General features: G+C 43.8%; 1 protein-coding gene across 2 annotated transcripts in view; it reads right to left on the reverse strand.

Moving 5' to 3' along the window:
• The window catches only part of TFRC (transferrin receptor), a 137,027-nt gene that overhangs the window by 53,370 nt on the left and 57,588 nt on the right, over positions 1 to 26,069 (reverse strand). Inside the window, exon 2 of one of the 2 annotated variants that reach the window (XM_065942367.1) lies at positions 12,172 to 12,286. The exons of the other annotated variant lie outside the window; for it this stretch is intronic. Within the exon in view, the coding sequence (XP_065798439.1) occupies positions 12,172 to 12,190 (19 nt within the window). The 5' untranslated portion in view covers positions 12,191 to 12,286. The remainder of the gene's footprint in view (positions 1 to 12,171; positions 12,287 to 26,069) is intronic. 2 annotated transcript variants of the gene reach the window in all.

Below are 26,069 nucleotides of genomic sequence, written 5' to 3' on the forward strand. Positions count from 1 at the left end.
TCTCCCGCATTGCAGGCAGACGCTTTACCTCTGAGCCACCAGGGAAGCCCCATACTGAAATTAGGTTGACTATATTCTTTGTAGCTGAAGATGGAGAAGCTCTATACAGTCAGCCAAAATAAGACCAGAGCTAACTGTGGCTCAGATCATGAACTCCTTATTGCAAAAGCATTGTTTTCGTTTTGGCTTCTTTTCTTCATTCTTTCTGGAGTTATTTCTCCACTGTTCTCCAGTAGCATATTGGGCACCTACCAACATGGGGAGTTCATCTTTCAATGCCCTATCCTTTTGCCTTTTCATACTGTTCATGGGGTTCTCAAGGCAAGAATACTGAAGTGGTTTGCCATTCCCTTCTCCAGTCCTCATATCTAGAGAAGCACTAAATCCCTCCATGGTGACATCAGATCCTCATGACTAACAAAAACCTTTTGTAAAATGAGTGCTTAATGGTATTGAACTCCCCCTTCATCAAAACCTTATATATTGACCTTCCCCCACTGCCACTTTGGAGCAGTCTCTCAGAGTTATCTGAGATGCTGCCTCCCGGGCTACAGTCCTCATTTTGCCCCACAACTCACAGTCTCTCACTAACTCACAACTCTCAAGTTGTGCATCTTTTTTAGTCGACACTATCATTTGTTGAGCACTAATACAGGCTGTGTACTGGGCTAATTATTTTACACAAGTAATTTTATTAATTCTCAGAACAACCCTGTCTGGTAGGTATTATTATCTTGTAGATAAGGACACAGGCTCAAAGAGGTTAAGTATTTTGCCTAAGATCACACAGTTGATGCCCAAGGTGGGACTAACTCCAAGTCTGTTGTTTCATCCATTGGATCCTACTGAGAATGACAGGAGAAGAGATGAAACCAGGCAGGCTGGGTCTCTGTCTAAAAAATACACATGCTGAAGTCTTGCACAGTTGTTGGAATAGGGCCCCAGGATGGATTCTGACTTCCTAGGGCTAAAGCAGAGAAAGAAACACCTTAGGAGCAAGATTCACAGCAGCATTTCTGTTTTGATCAGGAGAAGGAGAAGCTCCGCCTTTTTTGTACTAAAACCCTAGAAAAATTCCTAGAACCTCGTAAGAGAGAACCTGGGTGTGATGTGGTATTGGCCACCTCCCTTAATGGCCCCTATGATAAGCTCAATAGTGAGTTTCCTGTGACTTTTCATGACAAAGTCCCTTAATGAAAGCAGTTAGCATGATGCTAAAGAAGAATTTAGTGAAGGTTTGACATGTCAACAGTGTGGTCCCGGAGCTCTGTTCTCTCTCTCATTATTGTTAAAATAGAGTTCATGGTACTGATGACAGTTCCTGAGAGGGACCGCTCTCTCAGAAGTGACTCTGTGTCTCTGACTCAGACCTGTTGCCACAGGGAAGCTATTGGTGCATATGCACTTGGGGCACAGGGCGATTCGCCGAGAAATCTGGGTTCACTTGTCCTGCCTGAGCCCAGGTTGTGCAAGATTGTAACCCTTTCTGCTCCCTCACTTGGGACCTCTCTGATCTCACAGACTATACCACTAGCTACCAACCCTCTGCATTGAAGCTCCAGGGAGCACCACTGACAAACATGGATGTCATGCAATTTAGTGACCCTGTTAAGGACGGCCTTATTACCCCTCACTGTCTCCAGGGAAGAAGTGGGCTTTCTGTTGAGGAAGGAAGGACAGACTTCACCTCATCCCCATGGCTCCACAGTAGTTGGGCTCTGGAGAGAACCAAGAAGCCCCAAGGGGACCACAATCTGGGTGTCTGCCAAGCGAAGATGCCTACCTACTCTTCTGCCAGCACTCTGAACCCTGGATGTTAACCAGCACCAGCCAGCTCTCAGACTGCAGGTTTCATGGCAGCACAGGCCAACATGGGCTCTGGGGTCAGTTGACCTAGATTCAAATTCTGACTGTACTCCTTAATAGTTGGGCAAGTTCCTAACCACTCTTAAGTTTTCCCAACTGGAAAATGGATATGATGATCACATCAGTACCCACCTCACTAGGTTGTTATGAGAAAACTTTTGTTATTCACTTTTTGGTATTTTTTCCTCTATTCCTTTCCTGTAACTATGTGTATATGTGTTGTATGTTGTTGTTGTTGAGTCACTCAGTTATGTCCAACTGAACTAGATATGAGGAGATGCAATTGAGATCATAAAATCTGTTCCTAGAAACTCCCAACTATCTAAAGACCTGTTCCGTCAGATTCCCTGGAGCACAGATGCCTCACTCCACCCTGAACTCCCCCAGGGTTTGTTGAAGGTCAACAGGTATAGCAGCAGGGGTTCAATCTCCATAGAGGCAGGTGGCAAATACCTTTGTTGTTCAGTCATTGGCAATGCTCTTGGTAAGTACCAATTTGTAGTTGAAAATACCTAATGCAATAACTTTAAAGTTTTACTTATTCTCCATTGCCAACTCAAATCTTTTTTTAAAAATCTATTTTATTTTGGCTGCGCTGGATCTTTGCTGCTTTGTGAGGGCTTTCTCTAATTGCAGTGATCGGGGGGCTAGTCTTTGTTGCGGTGTGTGGCCTTCTCATTGCGGTGGCTTCTCTTGTTGCAGAGCACAGGCTCTAGGTGGGTGAACTTCAGTAGTTGCAGCACTCAGGCTTGGTAGCTGTGACTCAAGGGCTTAGTGGCTCCGCAGCACGTGGAATCTTCCCAGACCAGGGATCAAAGCCATTTCCCCTGCACTGGCAGGCAGATTTCCTATCCACTGCACCACCAGGGAAGTTCTCAAATTTTCTTTTGGAATGATAGAAGAGTAACAATGGGCTTCCCTGGTGACTCAGATGGTAAAGAATCTGCCTGCAGTACAGGAGACCAGAGCTCACTAGACAAACACAGAAGAAACCATAATGTAATCAGAAGGGTGGTTGGTAGAATGGAATTAGGACAAGGGAAGTAACTCTCTGGAGAGTAGCCAAGGCTGAAGAGACCTGTCTCTGCAAGGTCATACCCTCCCGATGGAAAAGGTTATCTTAGCTTCAGACCTTCCTGTTGTAGGATCAACTGAGGCCTTGGTCATACCCGCAACCCATGCCAATCTCTCCCAATCCATCTGCATCCCCTCTTCTGTGGATGTTAACCCTGAGGGTGTCTTTAGTAAACTTCCTGTGGTTTAAGCTCCCTCTTGGTCTGTTTCCCTGACACCCTACCTGTGACAGCTGTAAGGTTTGAGTATTAAACCATCCCATCTCTGACAGTCTACTGTGTTTATCTCCACGATGGGCATGGGCCCTCCTAGGTCCCCTGACGAGGCACTGTCCCCTCAAGGATGCCTCTAGACTTGGTAATCTATAGAAGGTGATCAAAACTGGAGACTGGGAGAAAATGCTGGAATCCTAATGTTTCCCACATACATGAGAAAAAATTTTTTTTAATAATCCCACAAACCACTAAAGAGGAACAATTCAAATTATACTTTTCAGAAGTACTTGACATTGAAGTTGCTTCACTTTGAAAGGTTCTTTAGAAGCAACTGAGTCTTTTGCCCCTGCCACCCCCACCACCCCAGCTCAAATTAAGCAAAACGGGAAAATCCATTGTTTGCTCCAGAAAGAAACTGTGTAGCAAGAATCTTAAAGACTCATCAAGAGTTTAAATTTTAATAAAATAATGAGCTCCTTGATGGAGCTCTGACTTCCTAGGTTTGAGCAGAGAGGAAGCATACACAGAGGTGTCAAATTCCAGTTTGCAAGATGAAGCTTAACCCCTGAAAACACTATATTAACTAATGCCTGTTCTCCTGGGTATCTTGCAGGTCACTGATTCAACTACAGATACTAAAAATAATGTAACTGTACATACACACACTACTATATTTAAAATAGATAACAACACAAGCCTATTGTACAGCACAGGGAACTCTGGTCAATGCTCTGTAATAACCTAAATAGGGAACAAATTTGAAAAAGAATAGATACTTGTACACGTATAACTGAATCACTCTGCTGTACACATAAAACTAACACAACACTGTTAGTCAGTGATACGCTAACAGAAAATAAAAATTTTTTTTTAAATGCATCTGTAGTCGTTTGGTCGAGAGGGGTGTGTGTGTGTGTGTGTGCAAAGACGCTTTGGTCATGTCTGACTCTTTGCATGGCTATGGGCCATAGCCTGCCAGGCTCCGCTGTCCATGGGATTCTCCAGGCAAGAATACTGGAGTGGGTTGCCATGCCCTCCTCCAGGGGATCTTCCCGACCCAGGAATCAAACCCGCCTCTCTTCTGTCTGTTGCATTGGCAGGCGGGTTCTTTACCACTAGTGCCACCTGGGAAGTCCTGAGAGGGGTGAGGGAGTAGTAAATCTTATGGAATTCAGGGGCAACTATTCTAAATTTCTAAAGAGATTCCTCAGAGGTATATATATTCCTCATGGGTATATAAATGTATACCCATGAAGTGTGAACATGTTTGTTTTGTGTGTGAACATGTTTTTACATGTGTATTTTACCACTTTTTTTTTTTTTTGGCCATCATCCTAATGTTAATTATTTACCCGGGAAAAAATTTCTCCAGTATATTATTGGGGTGCAACTGCAGAGTGGGTGCTGGCAAGGGGATGAGCTGCTGAGAGAAAATGGCTCAGAGTCCTTTGGTCCACACAGCTAGGTTTAGCTTTATTTTTTTTTAGAGGAATCTGGTCTTGGGTCAGCTGACCAAGCTCCTCATGATAACCTATTATCAGATGAGATACATTCTGGATTTCCAACTGACACAATGCTTAACAGACACTGAGTTTCACAGGTAAAATTTTTAATTATCAAGAACACACTGTAGACTTCCCTGGTGGCACAGTAGATGAAAATCTGCCTGCCAGTGCAGGGGACACACATTCGATCCCTGGTCCGAGAGGATGCCACACGCTGCAGAGCAACTAAGCCCACGTGCCTCGACTACTGAGCCTGCGCTCTAGAGCCTGAGAGCTGCAGCCACGGAAGACTGAAGCTCGAGAGCCCATGCTCTACAACAAGAGAAGCCCAGGCAACACAACGAGGAGCAGCCCCTGTTCCTGCAACTAGAGACAGCCTGCCTGGCAACCAAGACCCAGTGCAACCAAAGATAAATATCTAAAACATAAAAAAGATCACACTGGCTTTATTTTGATATAACTTGATTAACTTTATTTTAATATAACTTGATTTTATTATTTCCTTGGTTCATACACAGAATCACATATTTGTTTACTTGTTAAAGTATGCTCTAGAACTTGCTTACTACTTAACTAGGGTATCATATTGGTCATTTCTTCTCTGCACTATATATATTAAACATCAAAGTAATCTTTCTTTTTCAGGTATTTATTGATCTGTAGTGCCTTTGTCAGAGAAGGCAATGGCAACCCAATCCAGTACTCTTGTCTGGAAAATCCCAGGCTTACTGAGGAGCCTGGGTAGGCTGCAGTCCATGGGGTTGCTGAGTCGGACATGACTGAGCAACTTCACTTTCACTTTTCACTTTCATGCACTGGAGAAGATGGCAACCCACTCCAGTGTTCTTGCCTGGAGAATCCCAGGGATGGGGGAGCCTGGTGGTCTGCTGTCTATGGGGTTGCACAGAGTTGGACACGACTGACGCGATTTAGCAGCAACAGCAGCAGCAGTGCCTTTGTTCCTCTTTTTTTTGGCCTCGTTGCATGACATGCAGGATTCCTTTGACCAGGGATCGAACCCACAAACCCTGCAGTAGAAGCATGGAGTCTTAACCACTGCACTGCCAGGGAAGTTCCTACCTCAGTTCTGTTTCGTTGGTTATTTTTAAAAATATTTTAAATGTGTGCTCATAATGACATTTATTCACCCACTTCAGTCCCTTGAGGGCTTCCCTGGTGGCTCAGAGGTTAAAGCATCTGCCCACAATGCGGGAGACCGGGGTTCGATCCCTGAGTCAGGAAGATCCCCTGGAGAAGGAAATGGCAACCCACTCCAGTATTCTTGCTTTGAGAATCCCATGGACAGAGGAGCCTGTTAGGCTACAGGTCCCTTGAGCATCAGAGCCTGGAAAACAAGATGCTTAGTGGCCTTCTCAGCCCTCCCCATAATGTACAGATGCACAAACTGAAGTCCAGTGAGCTCCTTTAAAGAGGAGTAGTTTCTGGTAAATGATATCAGATGTGCTGTATTTGTTGGTAAGATTAACGGTGTGATTCCATTTGTGTTATAAAAGATGAGTTTTTTTTGCTTATATATATTTTAAAATAATTTCTGAAAGGACACATAAGATATTATTGATTATGATTAACCCTATAGAGTGCTCCAGGGAAAAAAAATTGTTTTTTATTTTATAGCCTTCTGTAGTATTTAAGATGTTTTATTCCCCTTTGTTCATATATTATATACATAATATATCATATATATTTGTGTGTGTGTATGTGTCATTTTTGCTGCATTAGTAATCTGGCTGTGAAGGCCTTCCAGAAGCCTCTGCTTAAACATACAAATTAGTGACTGAAAAATAAAAGGAATAAGATGTGTGTATATGTATTTTGTTTTGGCTGTGCCATGAAGCTTATGGGATCTTAGTTCTCTGACCAGGGATCAAACCTGGGCCCTGGCAATGAGGGCACCAAGTCTTAACCAGTGAACTGCCAGGGAATTCCCAGGAGTTTTTTTATATTGAATGAGAACGAACTCCCCTAAAACCTCTGTTCTAAAAATGCAAACATGACAGACCATCCGCTTTGAGTGGTTTTTCTATGGTAGCAGGTTCATGGAGAGTCAACTGTTTTGACCTGATGAACCAAATGTGGCCCCATTGGTTTTAACCATGATTATAGCCATATAGGTACCATACCTGTTTATAAATATCTATCCTACTTGTGAAAAAGTAGAGGGTGATTTTAAGATCTTAGGGAAAATTTCTGGACTACAGCACATCTCTGTGGAGGAAGATAAGTAAGAAAATAGAATGTGAACAAAACCACAGGCTCCCCATGACACGGCAGGGTTCCCCAGATACATCCCAAAGAACATGAGTTTGGAAATCCCTAACAGCCCATGGAACCTCTATAAACCTCTATATGTGAAATGAATCAGGAAGGTGGAAAATATGTGATATTCTGCTTACCAGTAAATTCCTAATTAATGATTCAAAATTTTAGCAATCTATAGTTTCCCTTTTTGTTTCTATACAAACCTACTTCTAGAGAGGCCCACAGTAGATACTAGATAAAATTCTACAGAATCAAAATGTATAGCTCCTGTGTGATTTTAGAAAGCACACGTATTGTCTACAATTAATATAAAGAACAAGACCTCTACCTACCATCCCACTCAAAAAAATTCTGGTCAATTTAAACACATAAATGTGAAAGAACAAACTCAAAATACAATATAGAAAATCCTAACAATATTTTTTTGGATCCATCTCCTAAAGCAAAGGAAATACAAGCAAAAATAAACAAATGGAATCTAAATAAGAAGCACAGCAAAGGAGATCACTGATAAAACTAAAAGACAACCTACTGAAGGGGAGAAAAGATTTGCAAGTGACATGACTGATGAGGGATTAATATCCGACAACCCGATTTAAAACCGGGCAGAAGAAATGAACAGATATTTTCCCAAACAGGACATGCAGATGGCCAACAGACGCCTGAAGATACTCAACATCAATAACCATGCGGGAACTGCAAATCGAAACCAGAATAAAAGACCACCTCACACCTGTCAGAACGTCCATCACCAGAAAGAACACAAATAACAAATACTGCAAAGGATGTGGAGAAAAAGGAACCTGTACTCACTATTGGTGGGAATGCAAACTGGTGCGGCCACTGTAAAAAAACAAAATGTAGCTTTCTCAAAAAAACCCTGAAAATAGAATACCATATGACCCAGGAATTCCACTCCCAGGTACATATCCAAAAAAACATGAACACTTTCGAAAAGATGCACGTACCCCGATATTCATAGCAGCATCATTTACAGTTGTCAAGACATGGAAGCAATTGAAGTGTGTATCAACAGATAAATGGATAAAGAAGACACACACACAATGGAATGCTACTCAGTCATTAAAAAGAATGAAATTTTACATTTGCAACAATATGGACGGACTTGGAGGACATTATGCTAAATTAAATAAGTCAGAGAAAGACCAATACTGTATGATATCATTCATATGTGGAATCTAAAAACTACAACAAACTAGTGAATAAAACAAGAAAGAAGCAGACTCACAGATAGAGAACAAACCAGTGGTTACCAGTAGGGGAAGGGAAGGGAGAAGCATCAACATAGGGGTGGGGGATTAAGAGTTACAAACTAAGGAATAAAATAAGCTACAAGGACATGTTGTACAACATGGGGAACATAGCCCATATTTTATAATAAATAGAGGCAGAGAATAACCTTTAAACTGTGACTCAATATATATCTGTAACTTATATAATACTGTATATCAACTATACTTCAAAAAAAGAAAAAATACAGAAAACATCTCTATAGGTGGTTTGGAATAGGAAATGGCTTTAAAAATAAGCTATAAAAGTATAAATGGCACTATGGAAAACAGTGTGGAGATTTCTTAAAAAACTGGAAATAGAACTACCATATGACCCAGCAATACCACTTCTGGGCATACACACTGAGGAATCCAGATCTGAAAGAGACACGTGCACCCCAATGTTCATTGCAGCACTGTTTTTATAATAGCCAGGACATGGAAGCAACCTAGATGCCCATCAGCAGATGAATGGATAAGGAAGCTGTGGTACATATACACCATGGAATATTACTCAGCCGTTAAAAAGAATTCATTTGAATTAGTTCTAATGAGATGGATGAAACTGGAGCCCATTATACAGAGTGAAGTAAGCCAGAAAGATAAAGAACATTACAGTATACTAACACATATATACAGAATTTAGAAAGATGGTAACGATGGCCCTATATGCAGGGCAGAAGAAGAGACGCAGAAGTACAGAACAGACTTTTGAACTCTGTGGGAGAAGGTGAGGGTGGGATGTTTCAAAAGAACAGCATGTATGTTATCTGTGGTGAAACAGACCACCAGCCCAGGTGGGATGCATGAGTCAAGTGCTCGGGCCTTGTGGGCTGGGAAGACCCAGAGGAATCGGGTGGAGAGGGAGGTGGGATGGGGGACCGGGATGGGGAATACGTGTAACTCTATGGCTGATTCATATCAATGTATGACAAAACCCACTGAAAAATAAAGAATTAAAAAAAAAAAAAAAGTATAAATGGGCTTTCCAGGTGGCATAGTGTTAAAGAATCTCCCTGTCAATGCAGAAGAGGCAAGAGACACAGGTTCCATTCCTGGGTCGGGAAGATCCCCTAGAGTAGGAAATGGAAACCCATTTCAGTATTCTTGCCTAGAAAATTCCAAGACAGAGGAGCCTGGCAAGCTACAGTCCATGGGGTCACAAACAGACATGACTGAGCACATACACATACATGAAAGTATAAACCATAAAAGAAAATACTGATAAATTCAAGTCCATTAAAATTAAGAATTTGGTTTTATTAAAAGATTATAACCACATTTGAGAGAAATTTGTAATATTAAAACTTATAAATAAAAAGTTGAAAAAAATTTTAAAGGTTATATAAAGCAAGAAACTACAAACATTTCTAACATACATAACCAATAAATTATCTGTATATAAAATATACTACAATTTGTTAAACCACTTCGATATGCCATCTATACTATTTTGAGAATATATTTTATAGTAAAGAAAAAGAATGACAAACTGCTGATCTGGAGCTGGACTGAACTGGCTCTGTAACTGTTAATAATTGACTGAATCTCTCCAACCTCAGTTTTGTTCTAAGTGACTGTGATAATAGTTACTTCCCCGTAGGGCTTTCAGAGCCAAGTATGTGTAAGCAAACACCTGATAAATGGCAAGATTGCAACAAACGGTTAATGAAATAAATAATAATGTCAGAGCAAGGTCCGAATAAAATTCAACTCCTTAAATCCTCCTAATCTAAAATAGGACTATTTCCAGAACACGTGGTTGGAGTTAAATGGCCTTGGCTGTGGAAGGAAGGGGAAGCAGATATTGATGGATAGAACCTGTCCACTGGGCTGCCTCTTGCGAAGCCAATGGGGTTAAATTCCTTTCTTCCCATTCACTGGCTCTGAGGCAAGAGCAATTTACAACAAATGTCACCTTCCACAAGGAGTCACTACAGAGAGCCAGCAGCCAGCGTGCCTGGGGGTCAGGGTGGAGGAGCAGGGTGTGGGCTGGATTCTTGGGCAGGACACCTGGGAGGAGAAACCATCCAGATCAAGACCTAATCTAGGAAAGAATTTCCATCCCAAGGCTCTCCGTTCACCAAAAATACACCTTAGGGGCAGATAATCATCTTACATTTTTAAACAGAAGAAACCAACTTCTAAAACTCAATATAGCCCAGATTCTGCAGCACTGAAGGGCCTCCTTATTTTAAAAGCCATTTCCTGGGATTCCCTAGTGGTTCAGTGGTAAAGAATCTGCCTGCCAATGCAAGAGATACAGGTTCAATCCCTGGGTTGGGAAGATCCCCTGCAGGAGGAAATGCCAACCCACTCCAATATTCTTTTCTGGGAAATCCCATGGACAGAGGAGCCTGGTGGGCTACAAGAGTCAGACATGACTTAGCAACTAAACAACAATGCACCACTGAAATTAAGAATTCTTACTCTGAACAGATTCAGAGTAATTCCTCCAAATTCTTGGTGCATTTTTAAATTTTCTATCTTGTTCATCATCACACTTAGAAATGTCAAGTAAGAAAATAAAAAAGAATGGTGTGACTAAGGCTGGTTTCAATCCTGATGGCGGATACCATCAGGGTCAGGTCAGTTGAGAAGGTTCGGGACTCCGGTGGGCATGTCTACAAGGAAAGACCAGAATTCAAAGTGCCCCTTCCCTGCTGGGATCTAGGAGCCAGGAGGCCCAGCTCTGGAGGCTTGAATAGAAAGCTCAGATTTCAGTGGCTGGGGGTGAATGGAGAGTGGTGCCCTGTGAAGGCTGAAATAAGTGAACTCCATGGGATGAAGAGAGATAGCCCCATTCACACCATAAATAAGCCCATTCTTATCTAATCCTGTGGCCAAACTTTTTATTCCAAAAGTATAGTCACCAGGTCCCTTTCATTTGAGGGCTTTGGAGGAGTTGTTTGTTTGGGTAATGAGAGCTTAGATCAAGGAAATTTGGTTCCTCTCCAAAACACTGAGGGGAATATGGGCTTTCTGTAAATGGCTCAAGCAACTCTGGCCCGAAGGGCACAGACCATGCAGTCCTCATGCCCCATGGCCGCTATTGGGACAACAGCATTCTCCATGTCATCCCATTCTCACAGTTAAGGGCCAAGAGAACTGGGGAGGATCAGCGGAACCTTGGATGGGGGCCCCTCTGGATCTGCTGGGCTATAGCTTGGCCTGGGCTTCAGCTGGGGCAAGGGAGGCCCGGAGCTGAAGCTCAAGCAAATGCTTCCCCTCTCTTGCTCCTGCAACCCTTGCTCTAAAATTGCTATGCTGGCCCCCCAGACAGACCAAGGGTCAGACACGTGCCAGTGCCAGGGAGGTCTCCCAGGGCGACAGCCGGGACGTTAAGAAGAGAAAGTTCCAGTTTCTCAGAATCCACACGGCAAAAGACAGTAAACAATGGCAGGGCTTCTGAAAGGAATTTCATCACAGGAAGCTGACCCACAGAGACATGGGTCGATAGCTTCTTTCCTGTGAGTCTCTGCTCTCATTTTGCCCCTCTTCCAGTTTTTATCTAAAACACAAAGCATTTCCTTCAATGCCATGAGAAGAAATTCGCTATATTAGGAAAATATATTGCAATGCCATTCCTAACATGTTTTTTCTTGATCTATATTTACCTCTCAGTCAGGTCATTAAAATAAGACCTTAAGAATTATCCTCATACTCTGCTCCAGAGACCTATCCCTGGTTCTCAACCAATTGGCTTCTTGCTGCATCACTCGGCACATCGGATCTTAGTTCCCAGACCGGGGATGGACCCTATGCCCCCTGCATTGGAAGTGCAGAGTCTTAATCACCGGGCCTCCAGGAAAGTCCCTTCACCAACTGGCTTTAACACAAGCACCAAGTGGTGCCTCAAAAACAGAACCACAATTGACAGATTCAAACTCTGACGTTTCACGGAAGTACAGGCAAAATCTGGAACTTCCATTAGAATACCTGTAGAATTACTCCTCATGTTGTTCCCAGCGAGGTTCCCCCGGGTGTCTCAGCAGTAAAGAATCCGCCTGCAGTGCAGGAGAGTCGGGTTCAATCCCTGGGTCAGGAAGATCGCCTAGAGAAAGAAATAGTAACCCACTTCAGTATTCTTGCCTGGTAAATCCAAGAGACAGAGGAGCCTGGTGGGCTATAGTCCATGGGGTTGCAAAAGAGTCAGACACAATTTAGCAACTAAACAACCATTCTTCCCAGTGGATTCTTTTCTTGATGGTTAAGTTTGGAAGATTCCCACAGGCGCTATTCAGAGATAAAGTAATCTGTAGTTCCATCCTTTCTCACTTTGAGACATGTTTGTTGTCCAGTAGAAAGTGAGTGAAGTCGCTCAGTGGTATCTGACTCTTTGTGATCCCACAGACTGCAGCCCCCCAGGCTCCTCCGTCCATGGGATTTTCCAGGCAAGAATACTGGAGTGGGCTGCCATTTCCTTCTCCAGATCTTCCCGACTCAGGGATTGAACCCAGGTCTCCCGCATTGCAGGTGGACACTTTACCTTCTAAGCCACCAGGGAAGCCCTTGTCCAGTAGAAGTATAATGCAACTCACATGTGTAATTTAAGATCTTCTAGTAGCTATATTTAAAATAAAAAAAGAAAAAATAAATAAAATAAAATAAAAAACGGGTGAAATAGATTTTAATAAAGAATGTTATTTCACCCAGTATATCCAAAATATTATAAATTCAACAGGTAATCAACATACCGATATGCTATTTTACTTTTTTTTAAATGAAATCTCAAAATCTGATATGTATTTTATACTTGCAGCCCATCTCAAATCAGAGTAGCCAGCCACATTTTAAGTGTTTAGAGCCACATGTGGCTAACAGTGATAGCTTAAGGGGAACATTGAACAATGTCAGATTCGTGATCTCCAAAGAAGATTTAGCTTTGGGACCAGGGGCCAGGCTTGATCACTCAAGAGCTTTTATGTAGCAGAGTTTTATTTAAGTATAAAAAGGGACAGAGAAAGCTGCTGACATAGACATCAGAAGGGGGACAGAGGGTGCCCCATCTTGCTAATCTTAGCAAGGGAGCTATATACTTTTTCTATCGGTTATTAGAGTAAATCAAAAGAATGTTTCAAGGTTGTACAGGTCTAACAGATACATTCCTACAATATACATTTTAAGGTAACAGTATTAGAACTAACAATAGAAAGATCTTACCAGACCCACTTCCATAATAAACCTTTTAAGATGACAAGATTAGTCAGAACCTTCTTGTTAAGGAGAACATGTCCTTGAGCAAGATACATTGTTATATTGACTAAGACAAAACAGTGTAGAAAAAAAGTTTTTCCTTTTCTCCTCCTTGAGAACCCCAAATCCCTTTCTCCTCCTCCAGGACCCCGGACTTCTTATCAACCTACCTAGGAATTTACTTTCTCAATAGTTAAACCTACTAGACAGCACAGGTCTGAATGTGGCAGTTTGATCTTCCAAATCCTTCTTAACTGGAGCTACATTTACTGATTCAGGCGTATCCATCCTTACTTCTGAACAGAGAGAGAGGGATCTTAGATGGGATCTCATTTTACACCTAATCCCATGTGAGTCCAGACAGGAAGAGTGACCTTCTTGAGGTGATTCAAATATTTAGTGGCAATACCAAAGCTTTTCTGACTTCTAAAGCAATGGAACCATTTGTGTTAGTTAAGGAAAATACAGCTTATAACAGAGACCTAAATGTAAGGCTGGATACTATAAAACTCTTAGAGGAAACGAGGTAAAACACTCTCTGACATAAATCATAGCAATATGTTTTTGGATCCATCTCCTAGAGTGATGAAAATAAAAACAAAAATAAATGGGACCTAATAAAAGTTTTTGCATAGCAAAGGAAACCATAAGCGGAAAGGAAAGAGAACCCACAGGATGGGAGAAAACATTTGCAAAAGAAGCAACCAACAAGAGATTAATCTCCAAAATATACAAATAACTCGTGTGCCGGACCAGCCGGGAGATTTCAGCGAGCAACACGGCGCGTTCCTTTAGGCTAAGAAATAAAGACACAGAACAGATGGGGTCGAGAGGATCGCTGCAGTCAGCGATGATTCTTTATTTCTCAGGGTTACATTTATACTAAACCAAGAAGAGAATCTTAAGAAGAGAAAATATTTTTCCATAAACATCACTTTGAGATAACAATCACCAGAACTCTCTGATAACGTCAAGGGATAAGAAGGGCATCCCGTTTATCTTAAGGGTGGTCGTGAAAGGCTTATCCACCTGCGTCATGTGTGCATTCAAGGCTTACTAGTGTTCTGTTTAACTTTGGATAGTAAATTCCAGGAGAGGGGTGGCGGGACAGAGAGCTATGTCCTTGAAGGGACCCTTGATAATCAATCAAGGCAGCTTCCAGAGTCAGCTCTTTCAAGCCGCTCCCCGCACTCGTGTAGCTCAACAGCAAAAAAACAAACAACCCAATCAAAAATGGCCAGAAGATCTAAATAGACCTTTCTCCAAAGAAGACACACAGATGGCCAAAAAGCAAATGATCACTAATTACTAGAGAAATAAAAATCAAAACTATAATGAGGTATCACCTCATACCAGTCAGAATGGACATCATCAAAAAATCTACAAACAATAAATGCTGGAGAGGGTGTGAAGAAAAGGGAACCCTCCTACACTGTTGGTGGGAATGTAAGTTGGTACAATCATTACCAAGAACACCATGGAGCTTCCTTAAAAAACTAAACACAGAACTACTATATGACTTAGCAATCCTTATCCTGGGCATATATCCAGAGAAAATCATAATTTGAAAAGATGCATGCACCCCAAAGTTTACTGCAGAACTTTTTACAGTAGCAAGACATGGAAGCAACCTAAATGTCCAACAGAGAAGTGGATAAAGAAGATGTGGTATATATATATATATAATGGAATATTACCCGGCCACAAAAACGAGTAAAATAACGCCATTTGGAGCAACATGGATGGATCTAGAGATTGTCATACTGAGTGAAGTAAGTCAGACAAAGAGAGGCAAATATATGATATTGCTTCTATTTGAATCTAAAAAAAATGGTACAGATGAACTTATTTACAAAAACAAACTTATGGTTACTAGAGGAGAAATGGGTAGGGGAGGGATAAATTAGGAGACCGGGACTGACACACACACAGTACTGTATATAAAATGGATAACTAATAAGGACCTACTGTACAACAGAGGGAGCGTTACACAGTACTCTGTAATGATCTATATAGGAAAATAATCTAAAAAAGAGTGATTCACTTTACTGCACACCTGAAACAAATACAACATTGTAAATTAACCATAATCCAATCAAAAATATTTTTAACAGAAAAAAATACAACCTGTAAAAAATGTTGTGAAAATTGCTCAGTCATGTCCAACTCTTTGTAACCCCATGGACTGTAGCCCACCAGGCTCCTTTGTCCATTGGATTCTCCAGGCAAGAATACTGGAGTGGGTTGCCATTTCCTTCTCCAGGGATCTTCACGACCTAGGTGTCGAACCCTAGGATTCTTTACCACTGAGCCGCCAGGGAAGCTAATAATAATAGCTATTATTAAATATGGAAGTAGTTTATAGCTGACAAAAGCCAGTCCTCTAGAGGTCACTTGGATTTGCCTTGCCCTTGAGAAGGTTCTGATGAGATCAGTGTAACAGTGTAGAAACAAATGTCAAGTGGCAACGATGAAGACGGTAATGCTGTTTCAAGAATCTTGGGGAACAGAAGACAGGAAGCAGCACATCTGACCCCATCACTTTTCTTCCCCTTTTCCATTTTTGGTAACAGAGTCAATAACACATACACTGGTTCCAAACAATGGAATCAAAGCATCCCAGACAAGAGAGCTCAACAGGATCGGGAAGTGAGAACCACCCCATCACTCCACGGAAGTCCCTGCCCACTCTTCTCTAGAAGCAATGAACTCTGAGGAGTCCTGGGCCTCCCACCACCCCCACACTGTCACCCCTGCCCATAGGGCTCAGAGCAAGACTCTCAGACTTGGTTTAATTTTCTTTTATTTATGCATTTACATATTCATTATCTCCCCCACTAACTTGGATATTTGAACAGTTCATAGACATAGTTTCACAGTTTCCGGGCCTAGAGCAGATCTTGGTGGCACATATTGCACCCTTAGCATGGAGGCCATGAAGAAAAGAACCAAAGAAAGAATATTACTGGAGAGAATTAATGGATGATGGTTCCTTCTCTGCTCTGCAGGCTTTCAGTTGACCCCAGTTCTCACAATTAGTCATCCCCACAGCCAGCCCCATGACTGTCTCAGTAGCAGGGTGCACTGACATTTGTATGACTATTGGGAAAGCTGCCTCAAGCTCTACATGCAGCAGGGATTTGTATACAATCCTCCTTGGGCAAAGCTAGAAGCTCCACGGAGGATGCATAACCAGCTCCCTGCTTCACCTAACTCAAGGCAGGGTCAAGGTCTTCCATACCCCCACCTATTAGACCCAAACCAGAGAAAGGGAAAGGGAAGTGACATGAAGTCTTGCAGAAAGGAACAGTCAGGATGAATAGTCAGGAGGGCCAGTGGGAGCCAGGATACAAAGGCGCCAAGGCCCCTCCACTTGGAGGTGTCTTTAGTTCTCATTTCACTGATTGATCCCAGTGCTGACCTGACTCTCCTGGGGATCTTGTTAGAATGATGATTCTGCCTCAGTAGGTTTGGGGTAGGGCCTCAGATTCAGCCTTCCTAACCATCTCCGAGATGAAGGTTACCACTGGCCCAAGGACCACACTTACTAGCAGGAGCCTATCCCCTCTACCTGCAGGCGAGTGGTCTGTGACTAAGGAGGTTCAGCCAGGCTGGCTGCAGCTGGGTTCTTTCTCTTAACCCAGATTTTGGAACTCATAATGAGAGCTAATATCAACAAGGTACAACCACCATTCTTCACCTTTAACACTAACTCAACAAAACTTCACAACAGCACTATCAACTGGTGACTAGTTACAGATGAGGAAACCAAAACAAGAGAGGTAGGTGACTTCCCTACAGTTGGTAAATAATGAAACTGGGGTTTGAACCTACGTGCCCTGGGTAGTTCTACACATTGGGACTATGTCACGTGCAGTCTCAAAGACCCAGCTATCCCAGCTGGGTGGTGACAGACACATCTGCCGTCTGCTAACAAGATACCTTTCAAACTGTCCTGAACTCTCCAAAGTTTATTTCAAAATACCTGCAAGCCTTCCCCTCAGCAGCTTTGGGCCATAACATAGTCTTTTTGTTGTTTTTTTTTTAAATCTTCAAACAAGTTCAAAGCTTGTTTGTAACGTTTTGAATAAAAGTTTAGTTTCTTAGGAATTTTGAAAAGGTATTAAAAATAATTAGTGTGGGCTGAAGGAACTGTATCTTTAACTTCCTCACTCTGGGGGACAGGGGCCCTATTAATATGCTTCAAACATTGTTGATCTGTCTTCTGTTTGTTGTGTCATCCTGTTGGGCCCAGGGTTTTCTCCTTTGTTCTCTTTTGATCCATGGCTGTGGACAGTTAGGAGAGGAGCTGAGGGGTTCAGGGGCTGAGTGCCAGTCCCAGGACCAGGCCTACTCTGCCTCTAGGTAGCTGTGTGACCTGCTCAGCTGCCAACCCTGCTCAGGGCTCAGGTTCCTCATTTGTGCTGTGAAGGTTCTAAGATGCTCTGAAGTGCTAGCACATGGCAGATTCTCTTTGAAGTTTCCTGATCTTTGTCAGACTTTTGCTAGGAGCTGCTGATTTTCTCTGTGATTGACTGTCTGTCCCCAACCTCAGGGTGATTGGTTCCTGCAAAACAGAGAAGGTCTGAGACAAAGGAGAGAATTTCTTTGGCAAAAAGAGTCTTGGCAGTGATTCTGGCTGCCTCTCAGTGGTCTCGACTCTTCCCGACACTCACCCTTCCTCATGGAGCCCAGTCACCCAGATATTTTGTAACCTGCTTGACGTGCTCTAGCTCCTACTTCTAGCCTCTTGCTTAAATCCCCTCACTGGCTCCCTACTCCCCACTCAACCAACAACAAACTACTTATTCTGGCTCCAGGCCCCTCATGTTCTGCTTAGGTTCCTCCAGAGGCCTTCGCTAACCTGCATCCTCCTTCTTCCCTCCACACCTTTCATGTGCTATCCCACTGCCTGGTTCACCAGTCTTTCCCCTACTTGCCTGGCAAACTCCTATTTGTCCTTCAAGACTTTCCTCAGGGGTCTTTTCTGAGAAGCTTTTTATGATCCATCTGGATAAAACAAGGCAGCCATTCCTTGTGCTTCTACTGAAGTGGTCCCCAACCTTTTTGGCACCAGGGACTGGTTTTGTGGAAGACAAATTTTTCCACGGACAAGGGGGTGGGGGGGATGGTTTCGAGAAGATTCAAGCCCATTACATTTATTGTGCACTTTATTTCTATTATTATTACATCAGCTTCACCCCAGATCCTTAGGCATTAGATGACTCCTCAGGCAATCCCTATTCTACTGTATCCCATGCTGATCACAAAGAGCTTTCACTTTATCAGTTTGAATACATTCAGCTGCAAGTAACAGAATACTTGACTAATAGCAACATAAACAAAAGAAATATTTCATTCTCTCTCAGATGACTGACGGTAGACTCTTCAAGGTTGATTCAGCTGCTCACCTCTGTCATCAAGGACCCAGACCCTTTACCTTCCGTCATCCTCAGCCTGTTGGGTGTATTTTGCCTCATGGCCACAAGATAGTGGCTGTAGCTCCAAGTGTCACTTCATCACACCTCAGCATCCAAGAAGGAAGAAAGAGGGTAGGAAAAAAATGGACTTTTTACTCCTACACTCCCTCTTGGCCTACTGATACCAATCCTTTCCTATCCCTGGTCCCCACACTCTATTAGATGCTCCAATTTTAACTACTCAAATTAACCAAACATCTTAAAATGTTCACACTCAAGACCTGACTCTCAAGTATCTGAGGTCAAATAATTCTTTTGTTCTTAAAAAAAAATCAGTCTCAGTCTGAAAATCTTGAAAGGTTTGACTGAACATTTATTCACTTTTGAATAGTTCTGTAATACATGTGGCTTTTATTCTGAGCTATCTCAAATATGTTTCAGAAGTGGGTGTGGTATAAATAATAAATAAATGAGTGAATATCTGGAAGTGTGGCTGTTTTTATTTAATCTTGGGAAAATGTGGTTACCACTGTGATTAGCCCCTCTGACTAATAGTAAACAGGATGGCCTGACCTCTGTCTTGAATATAAAAGCTGCAAGCTAATATAAGGTAAGAAGGCCAGCAGTGGGTGGAGGTGGGGGCATTTGAGATTTGACCTGGCTTTTTGGTACAGCCTGTTGGATGCACAGTGTGTGAACCCTGAGGGATAAGGTCTGAGGCCTCATCACTGACTTCATAGCAATGACCTGTGTAATGGAAGGATCCCTGTCTCTGGGTCTCAGATTCCTAAGCACAGGATAAGGAGTTGGGGCTAGATGGCCTCAAAGGGCTTCTCTAACTTGGCTGCTATATATGTATTGCAGGGAGGGGGTTACGAGGTGCCTCCCGGGGGGTAGAATTGTCCATTGGGGAGTAGTGGGAACAGGCAGTGGGGTCCCTGATCACTTTGTCTCTCAACCACTGTAGCTCTAACTTCCCACAAGAGCCAGGAAGAGGGTTCACTGCCTCCTACCTGCCTTGGAAAGATAGGGTTCCCACTTTTTTTTTTTTTTTTTTTTTGGCTTCGTTAGGTCTTAGTGGCAGCATGTAGGATCTAGTTCACTGACCAGGCATTAAACCCAGGCCCCGAGCATTGGGGGCTCAGTCTTAGCCACTGGACCATCAGGGAAGTCCCAGGGTTCCCACTCTTGAGGGTACTCTGCCTGGCAACAGCATCTACGACACTCCTCCCTATACTCAGCTTGGGGACTGCCTCCTCCAGGCTCCAAGCAGCTCAGGGGTCACCCCTACCTCTACCGCCACCTCCGTCTTCAACCGGGACAGGGCAGGCAGAGAGAGAAGGAAAGGGAGCAAAAGGGGGGTTCCAGGGGTGCTGGACATCTCTCAGCTGCTTGAGGGGTGAGAAGGGACTCCTGCCTTCAGAGAGAGCAGGACTGGAGCCCTGGGAGGCAGGGAGGGACTCAACATTTCCCCCATCACTGTCTGTGCCTCTGCCTCAGGCACAGTTGAGCTGAAGCAGGACGAGAAGGGAAGGACTGAGAGAGCTAGCCATCATAACGGTTCCATCTCCTCACCTAACGCGGCTTGCCTCACTTCAACTTGCATGTGCCTCTCAGCAGCACAGTTTTTCAAGAGAGATGGCAGGGCAGCTGGAAGTGGCTCCTCATGGCCTTTGGCCGAGGGCACTCCCCTTCCCTACAGCTCTAAATGCAGCCACAGAGGAGGAACCACACCTCGGACTGACCTCCTGGAATCAGAGCCCTTCACCACTAGTCTTGGGCATCCCTGGTGGCTCAGATGGTAAAGAATCTGTCTGCAATGTGGGAGACCTGGGTTTGATCCCTGGGTTGGGAAGATCCGCTGGAGAAGGAAATGGCAACACACTTCGGTATTCTTGCCTGGAGAATCCCATGGACAGAGGAGCCTGGTAGGCTACAATCCATGGGGTCACGAAGAGTCAGACATGACTGAACGACTAATATCATCTCATCACCTCATCTCACCACTGGTTTGGAACTTACTTACAATTCTGATCTATAGCAAGTAGCAGGCTGAGTTTTCCTCTCTTTGCCTCTCTGGGCTGAGATGAGCTTGTGACTTCTATAGGGTGGAGTATTCAATTATAGAATAACTTTCAGCCTTCTGCTGTAGAGTCTTTTCCAGTTTACACAGCACCTACCTACTTCATTTAGTCGGTACAGCAAGTCGACAAGATGGATACCCTTAAGCACTGTCTTCATTTTACAGCTCAGAAAATAAAGGCTCAAAGAGCATACCCATTTTCTGTTCTTGCTATGACAAATCAACACAAATTTAGCAGCTTAAAAACACACAAATGCATCATCTCACCATTCTGTAGGTCAGAAGTCTAGGCACAGACAGGTACAAGTGGCTCAGCTAGTTCTCTGCTTTGTTTCACTGCATCAAAATCGAGGTGTCAGCAGGGCTGTGTTCCTTTCTGGAGATTTTTTGAAGATGAACCTGTGTCCAAGTTCATGTAGGTTGTTGACAGAACTGAATTTCAGGTAGTGTAGGATGAGGTACCAGCTGGCTATCATCTGAGAGCCATTCTCAGCTTCTAGAAACTGCCTGCACTCCTTGGCTTGCAGTTCCCTTCTTCCATCTTCAAAGCCAGCAATGGTGGTTGAGTCCTTTCAATGCTTTGAATCTCTGAGACCTCCCCTGGTACCTCATCTCTCTTTCGTCTCCAGCCAGAGAAAGCTCTCTGCTGTTGAGGACCCATGGGATTAGACTGAGCTTGTGGGGACAATTCAGGACAATCTCCCCACCCCAGGTCTTTAAACTTAATCCTGTCTGCCAATTCACCTTTGCCATGGCCATGTTATGTAACACCTTCACAGCTCTGTACTCCATGGGGCAGGTAGCCTCAGGGACCACTCTTCTGCCTACCACAGAGAGGAGTCAAAACCTATCACTCCACGGGGAAGTGGCAGAGGTAGAACCTGAATCCACATCCACCAGTATATGCACAACATACACTTTTTTCACATCTCAGTTGGGCTTCCCTGGTGGCTCAGATGGTAAAGAATCTGCCTGCAGTGCAGAAGACCCAGGTCTGATCCCTGAGTCGGGAAGATCCCCCGGAGAAGAGAATGGCTACCCACTCCAATATTCTTGCCTGGAGAATCCCAGGGACAGAGAAGCCTGGCAGGCTATAGTACATGGGGTTGCACAGAGTCAGACACAAATGAGTGACTAACACTTTCATTTTCATGTCTCAGCTGACATGAAAAGGGCATCATTCAATTCATCCCACTTCTTTCTGGCAAACCAGAGGTTGGAGTAGAGGTTCATCTTTGCATAACGGAACCTTGGGAGAAATGTGGGAAACTGAGGAAGGTGGGCCCTGGCCTCAGGCCAGCTCAGTGGGTTGAGGGGTGGGTTCTTGGGCCTGTGTAGACTAAGCTGGTGGGGCCCCTGGAAGCACTGGGTTATCTCAAGAAGACTGGATGGGGAGGACAGACATGGGGACTCTTCAGGGTCCCACAAGCTGACTGAGTCACATAAATGGCCAACATCCAAGTCAGGAGGTGGAAACAGCCTTCTCCCAAGTCAGAGACTCAGCGATGGTTAAGTTCTGGAAGCCAGTCAGAACCTTGGGCTTTCTCTGTGTGAGTTACCAGCAGCAAAAGCAAGCAAAATCAAGTGGTCTTGTTGGGCCTGTGAGGGAGACCTTGGGAAATCTGTGTAGAGCCAGAACCGGACAATGGAAAGGACGGGATGCCTGTCCTGTGAAACAAAGGACATGGTAGTGTTATTGGTGTTCCTCTGTGCAGGGTGCTCTCTTTATTTTGTTAATAAACAAAAACACAGGGCCTTTCATAGTCTTAATTCCAACTGGTTGTCCTTCCCCTCCAAGTGTCCTTCCCCATGAGAATTTAGTTCACAGCCAAGGAAGTCTCCTTCCTTGCAGGGTTTCGGGACAGCATACACGGAGCAGAAGAGGCACCTGCACCTCTACAGGGCAGGTGCTCCAGTCAGCAGACCACCAGCTCCAGCCAAGCCCTGCCCAGGGAGCTGAGCCCGATGGTGAGGCTTTGAGGCCCTTTCCCAGGAACCTGGGGAGAATGCATGCTTGATTGCTAGTGAAGAGATTAGGACCCCAAAGGGTAACATGGGGTGATGCCAATTATGCCTATGTCTACAGACTGAAGTAGAAAAAGAAATCTACTAAAAAACAAAACAAGTGGTTATATTTCAGGACATAGGTTTATCAGTGATATCTTTTTCTTATAATTCACATGTATTCCAAGTAAGAGCATTTTGATATCTTTTAAGGATTCTACAATGAGAATAAAACAATGAAAATATTATATTTGTAATAATAATGGCAGAAAACTCAATTTGGTGCATGGAAGAATTCCCTGAGTGGGACTGACAGAAAAGGGGTCCCCAGTGAGGAGGCTCTGCCACCTCTTCATTGGTGTGAGGGTCAGATACCCAGTGCCTAGAAGGACTGGCACTTACTTGGGGCCCTGAGATGGAGCCGGTGACCTCTACCCCACGCTAGACCTGGATCCTGTGGTCCTGAAATCAATTTTGCATCCTAGCCACATGGTCCCTGCACCTGGCAACCTAAGCCTTGTATGTAGTGAACTAACACTAAACTGATTAGAGTTAGTTGATTAGGTTTCAATACCTTCTCTGTTCAGGGAGGATTTTCTTTCCTCTGAAGCTGGATGAGGACTGAAGTTCCTCCCCTGGGGATACTGCACCCTAGGATTACATGTGCTTTTCCCTTCATTCAACACATACCTGTCAGGTCATATTTCCTGATCCCTACCTCCAGAGTATAGCCGAGAGGGGATTTAGCTTTGTTTTCTTTTCATTTTTATTATCCGAGTATTTATATTTGGAAGGACAGTTAGGACCAACCTAGACAGCATATTAAAAAGCAGAGACATTACTTTGTCAACAAAGGTCCATCTAGTCAAGGCTATGGTTTTTCCAGTGGTCATGTATGGATGTGAGAGTTGGACTATAAAGAGAGCTGAGGGCCAAAGAATTGATGCTTTTGAACTGTGGTGTTGGAGAAGACTCTTGAGAGTCCCTTGGACTGCAAGGAGATCCAACCTGTCCATCCTAAAGGAGATCAGTCCTGGGTGTTCATTGGAAGGACTGATGTTGAAGCTGAAACTCCAATACTTTGGCCACCTGATGTGAAGAGCTGACTCATTGGAAAAGACCCAGATGCTGGGAAAGATTGAAGGCAAGAGGAGAAGGGGACGACAGAGGATGAGATGACTGGATGGCATCACCGACTCAATGGACATTGGTTTGGGTGGACTCTGGGAGTTGGTGATGGACAGGAAGGCCTGGTGCGCTGTGGCTCATGGGGTCGCAAAGAGTCGGACACGACTGAGAGACTGAACTAAACTGAACTGATTTATATTTATTGCAGAAATCCTAAGAAAAAAATAAGCAAAAATGTACAAAAATCACTTGCAGGCCCACCAACCACCCTATGTTTGTCTCATGAAAAGACGTGAAAGTGTTAGTCGCTCAATCGTGTCAACTCTTTGCAACCCCATGGAACCCACCAGGCTCTCTCTGTCCATAGAATTCTCCAGGCAAGAATACTGGAGTGGGTAGCCATTCCCTTCTCCAGGGGATTGATTTGTCCCCCGGATCGAACCCAGATCTCCCACAGACAGATTCTTTAACATCTGAGCCACCAGTTAAAATAAAATATCAAACATACCATTTGGGAACATGGTTCTTCATGACATATACATCTTGAATACTTTTGCAGCACTGTATATATGCAGGTCTACACATATGTTTTAATGAGTATGTACTATTCCATCACATGACCCAATCATTATTTAACCATTCCCCTACAGTTGGACAATGCTTTTTCAACTTTTTGCCATTATAAACAATGTGGTGATGAGTATCCTTGTACTCATCTTTGCCTTCATCTTGTCATTTGATTAAGCCAAATTGTAGGAAATACACTGCTAGTTTGAAGGAAATGAAATCTTTTAAATCATCTCTTTAAAACAGGTGATCTAAAGCCCTGAGTCTTTTTTTTCCCCTGCAAAGTGCAAAAACTGAGGATGTTAAGTATTGACTCGGATGAGCTCTGGGGCACCTCTGGCTCAGACCCTCTGATTGTCATTGCATAGCCCCAATCACCTCTCTTCTGGCCTGAAAGGTCTTGAGTGTGTTGGTGTCCTCTTGCCAAAGTACAGTTCCTTCCTTTTTCAAACTGTCCCACAATGCAATTTCTCTACCACCTTGTCCTCCTCTTTGGAAATCGTTCCCCCAGCTCCCAGCTCTGCTCGACTCTACAAATGTCAGCCACAGTGCTGGCCACACTTGCATTCATTCAGATAGTTCAGTAAACAGTGAACATGCATGAAGGATTTACTATGGGCTAAGCCCTGGTAAATACAGAGGTGGACAAGGGAGGTACCTGACCTCATGGAAGTTATAAACAGAGAATTTCAGACAGTGGTTAATTATATGAAGAAACACCAGAATGATGGGAGAATGAATGGCCACAGAGAGATGCTTTTAATCACATGGCCTGGTATATCCTCTCTGAGCAGGTGGTATTTGAATGGAGAGAGTATTTCATTATACTTCTCTGTTGATGTATCCTGTTTTCTCTATTAGATAGGGACCAAGTCTTATTATGCTGTTCCAGAACTAGCACAGTGTCTGGTTCAGGGAGAGCGCTTGGTAGCCGTGCATGGAAAGAATGACTGAATGTGCAGGCAAGTTAGTGGAGGTGACGGTCCCACCACCCTGGAGTCCATATGCACTTTTCAGACGCATGTGGTGCTCTGAACTGAGATCCAGGTAGGTGGGGCCCTCCCTGAGGTGGGTCTCATTACCTACAAGTGAAAGACCAGAGAGGCTGAGGAACTCACGCTACTGCATAAGAAGCCGCCCAAAGAACTGAGCACAGCAGAGCAGCAGAGAAGCTAACAGCAGCAGCTAGAATGTGGCTCTGCTCCACACCCCGTGACCCCGGGCAAGCCACCAAACGCTCTATAGGTCTGTGCTTAAATCTAGAAAATGGAGACAGCAGCACCTACCTCACAGAGCAGCTGTGAGCAGTAAGCTGAGATCAAGAGTATCAAGAGGTTGGCCGGCAGGTGGGCTCAGCACTTGGGAGTAACAGCCTGGCTGGCGCTATAGTGCCCTGGGCGCCAATGTGGGCTGGAGGCTGAGATGGAGTTTACCTGACT

Source organism: Muntiacus reevesi, chromosome 8 (genome assembly GCF_963930625.1).
Source record: "Muntiacus reevesi chromosome 8, mMunRee1.1, whole genome shotgun sequence".
In the NCBI taxonomy this organism is placed as follows: domain Eukaryota; kingdom Metazoa; phylum Chordata; class Mammalia; order Artiodactyla; family Cervidae; genus Muntiacus; species Muntiacus reevesi.